The sequence below is a fragment of the Salvia miltiorrhiza genome, unplaced genomic scaffold (assembly GCF_028751815.1).
Source record: "Salvia miltiorrhiza cultivar Shanhuang (shh) unplaced genomic scaffold, IMPLAD_Smil_shh fragScaff_scaffold_71_2, whole genome shotgun sequence".
In the NCBI taxonomy this organism is placed as follows: Eukaryota; Viridiplantae; Streptophyta; class Magnoliopsida; order Lamiales; family Lamiaceae; genus Salvia; species Salvia miltiorrhiza.
Window position 1 is genome coordinate 232,163 of NW_026651484.1, and position 14,616 is coordinate 246,778.

Here is a 14,616-nt window from a genome sequence, read left to right on the forward strand (position 1 = left end):
AGCCGGCGCCCGCCGCTCAGCCCGCCGAGAAATCGACGTGGCTGGCGATCGAGCGGCGCCCGCCGGGTGCCCGCCGCGTGCAGTGGAGAATCAACAAAGGAGCCGGCGACCGCCGGGTGCCCGCCGGGGGGGTCGCCGCCAGTCCGCTATTTTGCGTTTTTATGCGTTTTTCAAAGTCTTTTTGAGCTCAAACTCTGTATTTTACCCTGACACTATAAATAGGTCTTCTTTTGACCTATTTTGGGTTCCCAGCTTTAGCTTTTTAGTTCCCAACATTCATATTTCAGTTTTATAGCTTTAGAATATTTTAGCTTTCCAGTTTTCAAGGCTTGGATCAAGATTGAAGATTCAAGTCGCTACAATCGTTTTTCATTCGGTTTTTATACAATTTAGTTTTTATAATTGCATTCTATTTAATTATGCTTATGTTATATTTTAGCATGTCTGGCTAGTTTCCTTTAGCTGATTCTAGGGTTTGTAAATAGTTGATTGAATTTATGTGATTTATTTGTTAATACCTTTGTGCCTTCCAGTTTATGATTCATAATTCCTGGTGCTTAAATTCTTGTGAATTATCTGATCAATAGTTTGCATGTTTAGCTATTCGGTTTGAGACCTAGCGGAGATAACTGTTTAGCGGATTCAGGAATGTATGATATGATTTTAACCTTGAGACCTAGCGGAGATAGGTGAATCATAGGGAGCTATTCTTAGGAGCTATTGGGAGTTAGTAGATTTTCTTGAGACCTAACGGAGATAGAGAATTTACTAATCTACGATCGTTGCTGCTCTAGCGAGAGTAATTGATTAATTAAGCGATCTCTCATCATAACTGGATTAAACTGGTACATAGGATTAATAGATTTATTATGTGGATTTAGTTAATGAATTTACTACCCTAGGATCAGTTGTCTTTTAATTTTTGATTTTTCCTACAATCTTTTCATTACTGTTATTTGCGTTCTAGTTTAAGTTAATTAAACCTTCCTGCGTTCGTTTACTTGCATACTGTGAGAGTCTGTTTAGGAGATAGATAGAGTGATTTCGTCATAATAGTCTCTGTGGATACGATATCCGATTGCTGTTTATACTACGATTACACCGTGTTAGTTGCGGTATTTTTGTTGCTAATAAAATAGTGATCAGAATGCCGTCCCATCAACAACGCACTGTGAATGAGGTTACGCGGTTTACTGAGTACACGCCCTTGAATAAACCGCAAGACGAAATCTTCCATTTGGTAAAAGGCCAACCGTTTTTTCGGGCACCGGGAACCTACCGGAATGGGCCGCCACAGGAGGGGCCCAATAACAAGCTGTGTGAGTACCACAATTCCTTTGGACATTACACAAAATATTGCGGACATCTTAAGCACCAATTGGAGCTACTGGTGCGCCAGGGAAACCTCGACCAGTTCATTGACAGAGGGAACGAGGGTCAGAGACGGAATGATCAAAGGGATCAGAGGGATCAGCGAGATCAGAGGGATCAGAGAAATAACCGGGATCAGCGACAGAAGCAGGGGAACCACAGGGATCGCAGACCCGACGACAACCGGGATAATCGCAGAGAAGGGGTAGAGAGGCAAGCACCCCCTCCACCATATAGAAGGGAAGTTCATATGATTTGCGGAGAGAACGGGACGCCCACATCAAATAGGGCTAAGAAACAAGTGGTCAGAGCAGTGAAGTCAGGATATTACCACAAGCAGGTTATGGAGGTTACAACTGCGGCAGAAGAGCCGATGATCACCTTTGGGGCAGAGGATCTACGTACACTAATGTACCCGCATGATGATGCGCTGGTCATCATGGCGGACATAGCAGGTTGCATGGTGCACCGCATCTTCGTCGACTCAGGTAGCGCCGTGAATATTTTATACAAGGAATGCCTTCAAAACATGGGAATCGAAGTGCATATTGAGCCAACGAATGCCCCTTTGTTTGGGTTTGGGGGAGAGATGGTCATGCCACTAGGTTATGTGGAGCTGCCGTTAATCCTCGGCAATGTAGCCACTAGCAGCAGAACAAGAATGGTGCGATTTTTAGTCGTGGATATGCCCAAACCCGCGTACAATGTCATACTCGGACGGCCTGCCTTGACGACGTTCAGGGCGGTGATCTCTATGTTTCACTTGAAAATGAAATTCCCCATCGAGGGGGGGGAGAATAGGAGAAGTTTGTGGGGATCAAACAGCGTCGAAAGCATGCCACGTCCAAATGCTTACGCATTCATCGGGACAAAAGAGGGAAAGAATGACAGAGGAATCAGATGCACGGAAGAAGGGAAAGGTGGGTGAGGTGCATGCCCCAGCAGAGGAGCGCCAAGAGTTGGCGGATTTATTGAAAGACAGAGATTGCACATGATCGAATTATTTCCAGGGAAAGAGGGTTTCCAGACCAAGATTGGGTCTTCTATGAGTGATCAAGTCAGAGACGAGCTCATTATTTGCTTGCGCAGAAATGCGGATGTGTTCGCGTTCAGCACCGCTGATTTAAAGGGCATTGACAGAGGGTTGGCAGAGCACTGCCTTAATGTGGATCCTAAAGTTAAGCCAGTAAAGCAACGAACAAGGAATTTTGGGGCCGAGAAGGACGCTGCGATAAGGGAGCAGGTCTATGGGTTGTTGGAAGCAGGGCATATTGTGGAAGTGCAATATCCAGAGTGGATTTCAAACGCGGTGATGGTACCAAAGAAGACAAATACTTGGAGGATGTGCGTAGATTTCAGAGATCTGAACGCCGCTTGCCCGAAAGATCACTATCCTCTGCCGAGGATTGACCAGCTGGTGGATTCCACTTCAGGATGTGCTTTATTATCCATGATGAACGCGTATCAGGGATACCATCAGGTTAAAATGAACATAGGAGATATTGCTAAAATGGCTTTTGTCGTCTGTTGCGGGGTTTATGGCTGGAAGAGTATGCCATTCGGTTTGAAAAATGCGGGGGCCACATATCAGCGGATGATGGAGAAAATTTTCAAGGAACAGCTCTCCAAGAATATCTCGGTGTATGTGGATGACATGCTTGTGCGGAGTCTAAGGGCAGAGGACCATGTCTCTGATCTCGAGGAAATCTTCACTGTGGTTAGAAAGCATCGGCTTATGTTGAATCCAGCAAAATGTACCTTCGGGGTCACAACAGGCAAATTCTTGGGCTACAAGGTTACCCCTGCAGGGATCGAGGTTAACGCAGAGAAGGTCAAGGCCATCATGGAAATGACGCCGCCCAGAGGAATCAAGGAGGTGCAGACTCTGAACGGGCGCATCACTGCTCTGAGCAGGTTTATATCACGATCGGCAGAGCGGAGCATGCCGTTTTTCAAAGTGTTAAGGAAGGGAACTAAGTTTCTATGGACAGAGGAATGCCGAGCGGCATTTGAGGATCTTAAAGTGTATCTAGCAAAGCTTCCGACTCTGACCAAGCCGGTCCCGGGAGAAACGTTGTATCTGTATATAGCGGTGGGGGAGGATGCAATTAGCTCTGTGCTTATCAGAGAGGAGGGAAGTCACCAGAGGCCTATCTACTTTGTCAGCAGAATCATACAAGGGCCCGAGCAAAATTACACAGAGATTGAGAAGGCTGCTCTGGCAGTCATGGTTACGGCGAGAAAGTTGAGGCCTTATTTCCTTTCACACCGAGTGGTGGTGCGCACGTCTCTACCTTTCAAACAAGTGTTGGGGCGCCCGGATTTGTCGGGAAGAATGGTTAAGTGGGCGGTGGAGTTGGGGGAGTATGATGTAGAATACGAGCCAAGAACGGCGATTAAAGCACAAGCGCTGGCAGACTTCATACAAGAAACAACCCGTCGTCCCATGCCAGAGTTCTGGGTCGCCTTTATGGACGGATCAGTGACAAAGGAGGGATGCGGAATCGGAGTATACATCACATCACCAGGGTATGGTACATATCAGTTTGCAATCAAATTCACTTGCCGACTGTCCAACAATGAAGCGGAGTATGAAGCTGTGGTCAGAGGGGCACACATTCTATCAGAACTCAAGGCCGAATGTGTCATCATCAAGACAGACTCCCAGTTAGTGGCTCAACAATATTCAGGGGGTTATAATGTCAAAGAAGAACGCATGAAGGCGTACCACCGCAAGCTCAACGAGATGAAGGACAAGTTTATGGAATTCAAAATCGAGCAGATTTCCCGGGAGGATAATACGAAAGCAGATCTACTGGCGCGAATGGCTAGTGCAGTAGAACAAACCTGGAGCGATGAAATTATTTTACTCTGTGATACCAGAGAGATGGGGACTTCACAGGTCTTCTCCGTAGAGATCAGAGATGACTGGCGGGCTCCTATTATTCTCAAGACAGGGGAACGGTTGAACAAAGAGTCTAACCAGAGGGCCCGATATGAAAATTATTGCTTGCTTAATGACCAACTCTACAAGCGATCCTTTACTCAGCCTTTACTAAAGTGTTTATCCCCAGAGGAAGCTAACTTTGCTTTAAATGAGGTTCATGCAGGTTGCTGTGGTGGTCACATGGGATTCCGGGACCTTGTACGCAAAATCATTCGGGCAGGGTTCTACTGGCCTAACATCAATGAAGACGCCAGAGAGTTCGTCCGCAAGTGCGAGGCTTGCCAGAGACACGCTGGGAGAATCAACGTGCCAGGGGAGCCTATGGGCGTTATGTACGCTGCATGTCCATTCGACAAGTGGGGTATCGACATAGTCGGGAAGCTACCTACGGCACCAGGGGGCAAGTGCTTTCTGCTAGTAGCAGTGGACTACTTCTTCAAGTGGGTCGAGGCGGAAGCTGTGGGGAAAATAGATGAGGTGACTGTGGAGCGCTTCATTTGGCGGAATATATGCTGCAGATTTGGCGTGCCCAGGATCATCATCTCTGACAACGGAACCCAGTTCACTGGGCAGAGGATCGCGGATTTCTGTGATCGGATGGACATCACTCAAAGATTCGTCTCGGTAGCTCATCCGCAAGCGAATGGCCAAGTGGAGTTGGCCAACAGGACAATATGTGAAGGGATCAAGAAGAGGCTGACTCAGAGCAAAGGCAAATGGGTGGAGGAGCTGGATACTGTACTTTGGGCCTACCGCACTAGCCCAAAGACAGCCACGGGTGAAGCACCATTTACCCTGGTGTATGGATCTAATGCGGTAATACCAGCGGAGGCAAGATTGGAATCATATCGGATAGCAACCTACGACACTGAGCACAATGCTGAACTTCGCCGAGCAGAGCTAGATTTGGTGGAAGCACAGAGGGATGAAGCCCGGGTCAGAGCAGCAAAATACAAAGGCATTATCAAAGCAGGGTATGACAAGCGAGTCAGAGCGCAGAAATTATCAAAGGGAGATCTGGTTCTCAAGCGGGCGGATGCACTGAAGGCAGTGGGCAAATTCGAAGCTAATTGGGAAGGCATGTTTATCATCACAGAGATCTTAGGGGGTGGAGCTTATATATTGTCGGATCCAGACGGCAGAGCTCTTCCTAGACCATGGAATATTAACAATCTCAAAAAGTTCTATGTATAACTGCTTCCTAGCAGGACTAATGCCAATGTAGACCGGATACTCTTTTTCCCCACAGGGGTTTTAACGAGGTCCGGGGCCATAATATCAATAAAACAGATATGTGGTTCTAGGGAATTCCCTGGTGTTGTTTTATTTACTTTAAATTATCGCTTTTTTACGTCACATATGCTATTTAACATGTTCATGCAGAGCATTGCACATGTCACCAGAGGGGGGAGTAGGGTGTATACCCCTAGCCCACAATTTACAAATTCAAAATACAAACTGCTTCTCAGCAGGACAAGGGAGAAACAAATACAAAAACTGCTTCTTAGCAGGTCAAAGGAAAAGCAAACATCAGGGATCGACGACTTCTCTTCCATGCGCCAACACTTCAAGCTTTTCTTCTCCGCGGAGACACGCCCACTTCTCAGATCTACTCCAGATCTACCCCACGCCTGCAGAGCACCAAGAAAACACAAACAAGTCAAAATGCCAAAAGGAAAGAATACGGAGGAATAGATCAACCAACATCCAGATCTCGGGAACCCGGTAATAATGCTCTCAAATACGGGAAGTCCGCTCCTTACAACCACAAAGCTAGAGATCTGCACTGGAAGCACAGAGGGAAAAGTGGAGCCTTCAGGGATGTGAGTGTTCGGAGGGGAACTTCCCGTACTTGAGTGCCTTATAACCAAACTAGGGGTGACGAGGAAGTTTTCTTCAGGAACCCTGGAGATAAAACTCTCAGGCGGGGGAGAGTCCTGTTTTTTCAGTCTTCAACATTGTGCACTTTCTTAACAGGACTCACTCCCCCGACTGAGTGCTTTACAACCAAGATAGGAGGGGATACATGATACGAGAGACAAAGGGTCGGGAGATCTAGGGTTTAAGAGGAGATCAGATTGGGGCGGCGGAAAGAAGATAAGGGATTCTAAGCTAGGTCATGAAGGGCGGAGGGGTATATATAGAGATGGTATTGGGCTTAAGAAAAGGGCTAAGAGGTAACGGGCTCACGCGAGTTTATGGGCCGGAGATGGAACAAGAAGTAATTGGGCCAACATGTTCATAACAGAGTATTGCACATGTCACCAGAGGGGGGAGTAGGGTGTATACCCGTAGTCCCCAATTTTTAAATTCAAAAACCCAAAAATTGCTCCTCAGCAAGTCAAGGGAAAAAGCAGAAGAATCACGCTGCCGTCAGAGGGAAGCGCTCGTAAGCCGCGAAAGTTGGTTGTGCCACCCGGGCCTTCCATGCTCCGCGCAGAGGGAGGGAAGCGCTCGTAAGCCGCGAAAGTTGGTTGTGCCACCCGGGCCTTCCATGCTCCGCGCAGAGGGAGGGAAGCGCTCGTAAGCCGCGAAAGTTGGTTATGCCACCCGGGCCTTCCATGCTCCGCGCAGAGGGAGGGAAGCGCTCGTAAGCAGCGAAAGTTGGTTGTGCCACCCGGGCCTTCCATGCTCCGCGCAGAGGGAGGGTTACTATCTAATCGTAAGCCGCGAAAGTTGGTCGTGCCATCCGGGCCCTCCATGCTCCGCGCAGAGACTGCACATAATCGTAAGCCACGAAAGTTGGTTGCACCCCCCGGGTCCTCCATGCTCCGCGCAGAGGGTTACTATTTAATCGTAAGCCGCGAAAGTTGGTTGTGCCATCCGGGCCCTCCATGCTCCGCGCAGAGGGTTACTATTTAATCGTAAGCCGCGAAAGTTGGTTGTGCCATCCGGGCCCTCCATGCTCCGCGCAGAGGGTTACTATTTAATCGTAAGCCGCGAAAGTTGGTTGCACCCCCCGGGTCCTCCATGCTCCGCGCAGAGGGTTACTATTTAATCGTAAGCCGCGAAAGTTGGTTGTGCCATCCGGGCCCTCCATGCTCCGCGCAGAGGGTTACTATTTAATCGTAAGCCGCGAAAGTTGGTTGTGCCATCCGGGCCCTCCATGCTCCGCGCAGAGGGTTACTATTTAATCGTAAGCCGCGAAAGTTGGTTGTGCCATCCGGGCCCTCCATGCTCCGCGCAGAGGGTTACTATTTAATCGTAAGCCGCGAAAGTTGGTTGTGCCATCCGAGCCCTCCATGCTCCGCGCAGAGGGTTACTATTTAATCGTAAGCCGCGAAAGTTGGTTGCACCCCCCGGGTCCTCCATGCTCCGCGCAGAGGGTTACTATTTAATCGTAAGCCGCGAAAGTTGGTTGTGCCATCCGGGCCCTCCATGCTCCGCGCAGAGGGTTACTGTTTAATCGTAAGCCGCGAAAGTTGGTTGTGCCATCCGGGCCCTCCATGCTCCGCGCAGAGGGTTACTATTTAATCGTAAGCCGCGAAAGTTGGTTGCACCCCCCGGATCCTCCATGCTCCGCGCAGAGGGTTACTATTTAATCGTAAGCCGCAAAAGTTGGTTACGCCCCCGGGGTCCTCCATGCTCCGCGCAGAGGGTTACTACTTAAATGTAAGCCGCGAAAGTTGGTTGCACCCCCAGGGTCTTCCATGCTCCGCGCAGAGTGTTCAAGCTTGGATGGGAAGCAGCAAAGGAGTGCTTGGATGGGAGCAATAAAAGAAGTCTTGAACGGGAAGCAGCAACAAAATCCTTGCCAAAGGAGTCATCAAAATCCTCGCCAGAGGAGTCATCAGAATCCTCGCCAGAGGAGTCATCAAAATTCTCGCCCGAGGAGTCATCAGAATCCTCGCCAGAGGAGTCATCAGAATCCCCGCCAGAGGAGTCATCAAAATCCTCGCCAGAGGAGTCATCAGAATCCTCGTCAGAGGAGTCATCAAAATCCTCGCCAGAGGAAGTCAATCAAAATCAGCAGAGAGGTCATTCAGATTTCAACAAAGTCAGAAATCAACATCAACACCAAAAATATATACCACAGTTGGAGAACCGGAAACGCAAACTCAACATCAGCGGATAACAAAAATAACACGAAGTACAAAGGAAGGCAGAAGCAGCATAGAAACTTAAAAGGCAAGACAAATAGCAAAGCAATTTCATTCAAACAAAGAATGCCAAAGAGGCAAGCTATACATTGAACAATCAGAGGTAAGTATCGAGTTTTTGGAAATTGAAAAGTTACAAAAATATTTGCCAAATCCAAAAGGGAGAGCAGGGTTATCAAGCAGGAGGAACAGAGGAATCTTCAGCAGGGGCAGGGGAGACTGGAGCAGAGGTGGCAGCTGCGGGGATCTGGCTAGCAGAGGCTCCCTCTGTAAACACCGGCAACGTGCCAGTTTCCTTCATCTTCGGGAGACGGGAATCCACGTCCAGCAGCTTCGCAGCTTCTTGTACATATGTTTTCTCGTCTCTATACAGGGTAAAAAGCTATTCCACTGCAGAACGAGAGGAAGCCGAGTCTTCAAAAGCTGAGGCCGCCAAGTCAGAGGGCAGGGGAGGCACCATGCTATATTGAGAAAATTTTCGGGTGCCTTTGCCAGTAGGATCCCGTAGCCGGTTCACAAAGCCCACCAGGGAAGCAGAGAAGGCAGGCATATACTTGGGAGCGGAGGGCAACGGGTCAGACCCAACTCCAAAGGTAAAATAAGGAAGGGCCTTCTCCAGCACTGGATACCACCACACTGGCCTCTCCGGGGAATTCTCAGGGATCTTCATCAGCTTGTTTATGTCTTCATCCTGGAGGTTATCCATCAAGGCCCGCAGATCCAGGGTGGTAAGCTGCTCCGGAGATGCCCCCGCCATCTCTAACATCTTCGTGGCGGATCGCTGTATTACATAAGCAAAGAGGGGCCCGAAATCTTCCAGATACTCAGGAGTTCGTTTGAAGGCCGCCAATGTATCTTCCAGCATCACCTCCAGGAAGTGCTGGCCTTGTGGAGATAAGAAATATTCCAGACGTTGATCCCGCGCCCCTAGGACATAAGCACGGTTCTGAGCCTCCACAAGTGTCCTCCTCCAGTCACGCCTGGCTTCCCTGTAGTCTTTTTCGTACCCCGCCTTGAACCTCATAAGGCTCTCATGGCTCTCCCTTGTCACCCGTGTCAGTTCAGAGGCCAGGGATGATTTTTCCACCTCTACTTGGGCCAGCTTGGCCTTCAATTCAGCAATCTCTGCCTCAGCTCCACTCAGGCGCTCCACCACCCCGGCGACGTCGTCATCACGCTTGGCTACTGCAGCCTGCTCTTTTTCCCTCTCCTTCTCCAACACATCATAATCGTGGATGCGTTGGATAGCTCCCAAAAGCCGAGATTCCACCTGCAGGGAAATAGAATGGATAAGGTCAGAACAAAGAAACCATCTTCACCAGAGGAATGATTTTCTTCAGAGAAAAGGGCTCCACCAGAACAGTCAAAAGGGTAATAACTTAAATTTTTAGATAAGGATATCAACTGCAAAATACCTGAAGAGCCGTCTGGGCAAGCAGACTTGCCAAAGCCCCTCGTGTCAAGTTCTCCATTTTCTCCTGGTCTTTCGAATGAACACGAGAGGACAAAGCATCAATAAACCCCTGCCCCGACAAACTTGAAATCGGGCCAGGGACAATATCTTCTGATTCATCAACAGCAGGGACCACAGCCTTGCCCTTGCCCTTTCCCCCAGCGGAAGGAGGGACCTTCGAACCACCAACAGACTTCTTGGCTGGAGTTGCGGACTTGCCAGCCTTCTTCAGGCTTTCCTGTCTCTTCTTCTCACCCACGGAGATCAGAGAGCCCCTCTTCCGCTTCTTCGAGAGATCGGGAGTGGCGGTGTCCTGGGCGGAGTTGGGAGAAGGAACCTCGTCAGTAATGTCCACAATTTGGACACCTTTTTCACCAGTACCAGATGCATCACCAGTATTGGGGCGTCTACGCCCGTGAACAAGGCCGCCTGCATCGACCTCCTCCGCATCAAATGTGCGTAAGGCTTCTACATTCTCCTCTGGGACCTCTACTACAGGAGGAATGGTGACCAGCTCGGTCCCAGTTGGTTGTTCTGAAGGACCCGTTCGGGAAGCAGAGCCCCCCATACCATGTTCCCCACCACAAGCGGGAGAAGCAACGTCAGGCAAATTGTCCCCGCACTTTTTTCTCCAAGACATGTCTGCAAATCAAAATTCTACATCGTTAAAATCAGGGTAACAAAAGTTAATGTATTTTCTAATTCATAATTTTTACCTATTGATTTCTTTGGATATAAGGGAAATAGGCCATTGTATGCCAGAGCCGAATTGTCTTCAGCGAGGTACCTACATTCTAAGGTCTGGGCTTCGTTCATAGCATTCAGACGGGCGATAACCCCTAGGTCAAAGTTCGAGGGAGGTTCTAGGGAGGCTGGCTTATAAGTAGTCCGTGGACTATGCTATTCTAGTTCCCGAACATTATAATCACGCCAGGAGCCAACAAGAGTGCGCACGTAACAGTATTGAAACAAAAAATCTTGATCATAAGAATTTAAGGAGGAAAGGAAGGTGGTGGGATACTTCTGGAGCCCAGCGAAACTGTACAAAGGGCTGCCCTGCATTCGGAGTGACTGGGTTTGAAAAAATAATTGGGCGGTGTCTCCAACACCGTGAGCTCGGCACAGAATGTGGAAGGCGTATAACCTACGGATAGAAGATGGGGTGACTTGATAAAAGGGGATACGGTAATGGTTGCAAACCTCAGCCAAAAGAGCAGGGGGAGGAAGCCTTAAGCCAGCATCAATCTGGGCCTTCCAAATGACCACCATTTTAGGATTACGCATTCTCTCAGGGGGCGTTGAAGCCTTGGAAAAAGGTTCAAACTTCAGGTCTGCGGGGCTACGACATTTGGCCTTCATCTTTTCCATCTCCGCAACACTAAGGCGGGACTCAGGAATAGACTTGGGAGGTTGGGGTGTCTTTCTGGTTCTTTTTTTTGGTTGGGAAGGACTGGGAACAGGTTGAGAGTCATCAGAGGCAGAGGGCGAAGGAAGATTTTCGAGATCCTGGTGCTGAGGGGAGGAAAATGAAGAATCTCGGAGAGAAGGAGAAGGCGAAGGCAAGGGTTGGGGAGCGGAAGTGGAAGCCATTATCAGAAATTTTAATCCTAGGGTTTCTAGCACGCTCAATCAGAGCACCAACAATTACACCACTACGCTATCACTAATCACAAATATCGGGAGAAAAGGATACGCGAGTTACCTAGGGTAGAGAAAGATTGACGGTAAAACTGTAGCGGAGGGGTCGCGGGGAAATACGCCGGAACAGGGAGAGAATCGCCGGAAAACGCAGATAAAGGAGTTCGGAAAAATTGGAGAAGAAGAATAGTGAAAAGTGATAGTTCGAATCGACTAAGTAAAATATACGCGGGCAACTACCAACATGCGGGATGGACGACACGTGGCATACGGAAATGAATCAACGGCTGAAAATCCCTACGGAGAGGCGAAAAGACGCAAAGGTTAAAAAGTAACCTCGGGGTACGGGAAAAGCACTGTAGATCGGGCAGGCATTTAATGCAGGTGACGTCACCCACGCGGGCGAATCCTCTGACTAGTTGCACTATCCCAGAGTGAACTAGCCAGACCAGGGGGTGGGAGTAACAAAAACGCCAGAGAACAATTTACAGGGCTTACCTTTGCTTTCTCATAATGTTAGAATGCTTATGTCTTCATGATTCGCAGGGGCCAAGGAAAACAGCACAGTGCTGATCCTAACCATACTCCACTGGTTGAACGCGAAGAATACCCGGTTCAACCAGACTAGAGGGGGGAGTGGTTGATGAGGAGTAATATGTGCAGAGTAAAGAAATGATACAAATCAGAGGAATCGACCCCACCAGCGGGACAAGTATGGCAGAAGAAGTACACTCGTCAGAGGAATCATCTTCACCAGAAGAGTCATGCTGGTCAGAAGAATTATTCTCACCGGGAGGATTTCATTCACCATAGATATCTCATCCACCAGAGGAATGGCTCTTGCCAGAGGAATTATGCTCGCCAGAGAAGTCACCCTCGCCAGAGAAGTCATCCTCGACAGAGAAGTCACCCTCGCCAGAGAAGTCATCCTCGACAGAGAAGTCACCCTCGCCAGAGAGGTCATCCTCGACAGAGAAGTCATCCTCGACAGAGAAGTCACCCTCGCCAGAGAAGTCATCCTTGCCAGAGAAGTCATCTTCGACAGAGGAGTTACCTTCATCAGTGGAATCACCAGAAAACGCGGGAGAGTTCCCGCGTGAAGACGAAATTATCATCCTACCCTTAAACACGACGGATGCATGCAGTATAAATGAATTTACTATTTTGCCCTCCTATGTATTCTATAAATAGGCTTCACGCTCTTGCATTGTAACTACGCGATCTCCTACTTTCAAATACAACAGCTAATTTTCTCTTGAGCTCCGGTTTTCCAATTGTTTACTTTGCTTTCTCCGATCATCTACACTAGGTATAATCACGCTTATTACTCTTTAGATTATAGGTGTTAGTCCTTGAATCACCACCTTTGAAATTGTGAGATTACAGAAATCCTATTTTTAGAATAAAAATACTTAGAGGATGTTTAGCTAAGCTTATAAGGGTGCCTCCAACGGTACCCAAATCCAGTTTCTACTTTTTGCACCCACCATTGGAGAAAATTGAAACTGGGTGCAGCCCAAAAATCGAGAAAACTAGTTTCATTTTTGCACCCGGTTTCCAGCCATCAAATGTGAGGCCCTATCTATATTTTTAATTTATTTTTAATAGCTTTCCTCTACTTTTCAGTTTGCTTGCATTTTTTTTTAAATTTTCAGACTTTATTTTGTTTGCTTTCATATTTTTTTCGGTTATTGCTTCTTTGCTTTTATTGATTATTTTACTTATTTTTATGTAACAGTAACATTTCTCCCTCCAAAAAAAAATGTAACGGTCGCATTTTATATAACGTTCCATTCTAAATTTTGCCTATATATATCCCTTCAATTTTCCAATTTTTTATCCATTTTTCAATGTTCATTTTATACACATCTACATGTTATTTTATGTGCAATCAAATGCATGCATAAAGTGAAATTAAATGCTCGACAATAATCTAAATTTTGTCAGATTCACTTTCACTCACATTTCACATTAAAATAAAAATAGATTACATTATCTAGGAATCGATTTGTTAAACTAATACATTAGTATAAAGGCAAAAAAATTAAAAAATTCCAATCCTAAATGAAATTCTATAAAAGTTTGTAATCATTTTTTTATTTTTTTTAATTAGAATTATAAGAGGTATCTGAATATATATAATCAATTATGCAACCGCAAGCAAACGAGACTTCAACACCACTCAACGGTGGGAAAACTACACCGTACACAAATGAGAATACAACATCACCCTAAAATGGAAAAATATCACCGCACACAAGCGGGATTGAACCCAAGACCTTTTTTGTAATAAAAAGTTTGGGTGCCTCAACTTTGCCACTAGAGCAAGGTTTTCATTGGCTAAAAGTTTGTAGGAGTAATAAATATTTACGATGTATTTTAGTGTTATATAAGTTCGAACTATAACATGATTTTTTTTAATTAGAATTATAAGAGGTATCTGAATATATATAATCAATTATGCAACCGCAATCAGACGAGACTTCAACACCACTCAACGGTGGGAAAACTACACCGTACACAAATGAGAATACAACATCACCCTAAAATGGAAAAATATCACCGCACACAAGCGGGATTGAACCCAAGACCTTTTTTGTAAGAGAATATTTGGGTGCCTCAACTTTGCCACTAGAACAAGGTTTTCATTGGCTAAAAGTTTGTAATAATTATTTACGATGTATTTTAGTGTTATATAAGTTCGAACTATAACATGATTTTTTTTTTATTTGGGGGAGTTGGGGAGGGGGAGCAGTAGGATTTGAATCGGGGACCTCACTGTTCACACACAGGAGGTCGCACCTCTTGGTGTCCTCATCCCCTTGGGGACAACTATAACGTGATTAAAAAAAAAAAATCAAAGTGTGTAATTTTCGAACACCAAGAATGCAAGGTGTAAGGACTGGACCATGCAGAACATTAATTTTCTCTTAATTAAACAACAAATTAGGAACCTTGCAATTATTCTACATTTTGTCTATTTGTCAAGGACAAGAAAAGGACAACTTTATCATAAATGTCAAAACCAATAAATTTCGACGAAATTTCTCATAATCTCACAAAATGGCGAAATAGTCCTTATATGCTTTCATTATTTCTACCCTTCG

The 14,616-nt window shown here is 46.7% G+C and overlaps 1 protein-coding gene across 1 annotated transcript; it reads left to right on the top strand.

Annotated features, from left to right (window-relative positions):
- The first annotated feature begins 1,621 nt into the window (after window positions 1-1,621).
- On the top strand, window positions 1,622-5,512 carry LOC131003111 (uncharacterized). The gene is made up of 4 exons (XM_057929588.1): window positions 1,622-2,291; window positions 2,382-2,614; window positions 2,840-3,247; window positions 3,428-5,512. Exons 1-4 carry the CDS (start codon window positions 1,622-1,624, stop codon window positions 5,510-5,512), a joined length of 3,396 nt encoding a protein of 1,131 aa, XP_057785571.1.
- Window positions 5,513-14,616: the final 9,104 nt, after the last annotated feature.

Coding starts and splice junctions, on each gene's coding strand:
- LOC131003111 (XM_057929588.1), top strand. CDS start 1,622: ATGATTTGCGGAGAGAACGGGACGCCCACATCAAATAGGGCTAAGAAA. Junction 2,292..2,381: donor ATGCACGGAAGAAGGGAAAG/GTGGGTGAGGTG, acceptor AATTATTTCCAG/GGAAAGAGGGTTTCCAGACC. Junction 2,615..2,839: donor ACGCTGCGATAAGGGAGCAG/GTCTATGGGTTG, acceptor AACGCGTATCAG/GGATACCATCAGGTTAAAAT.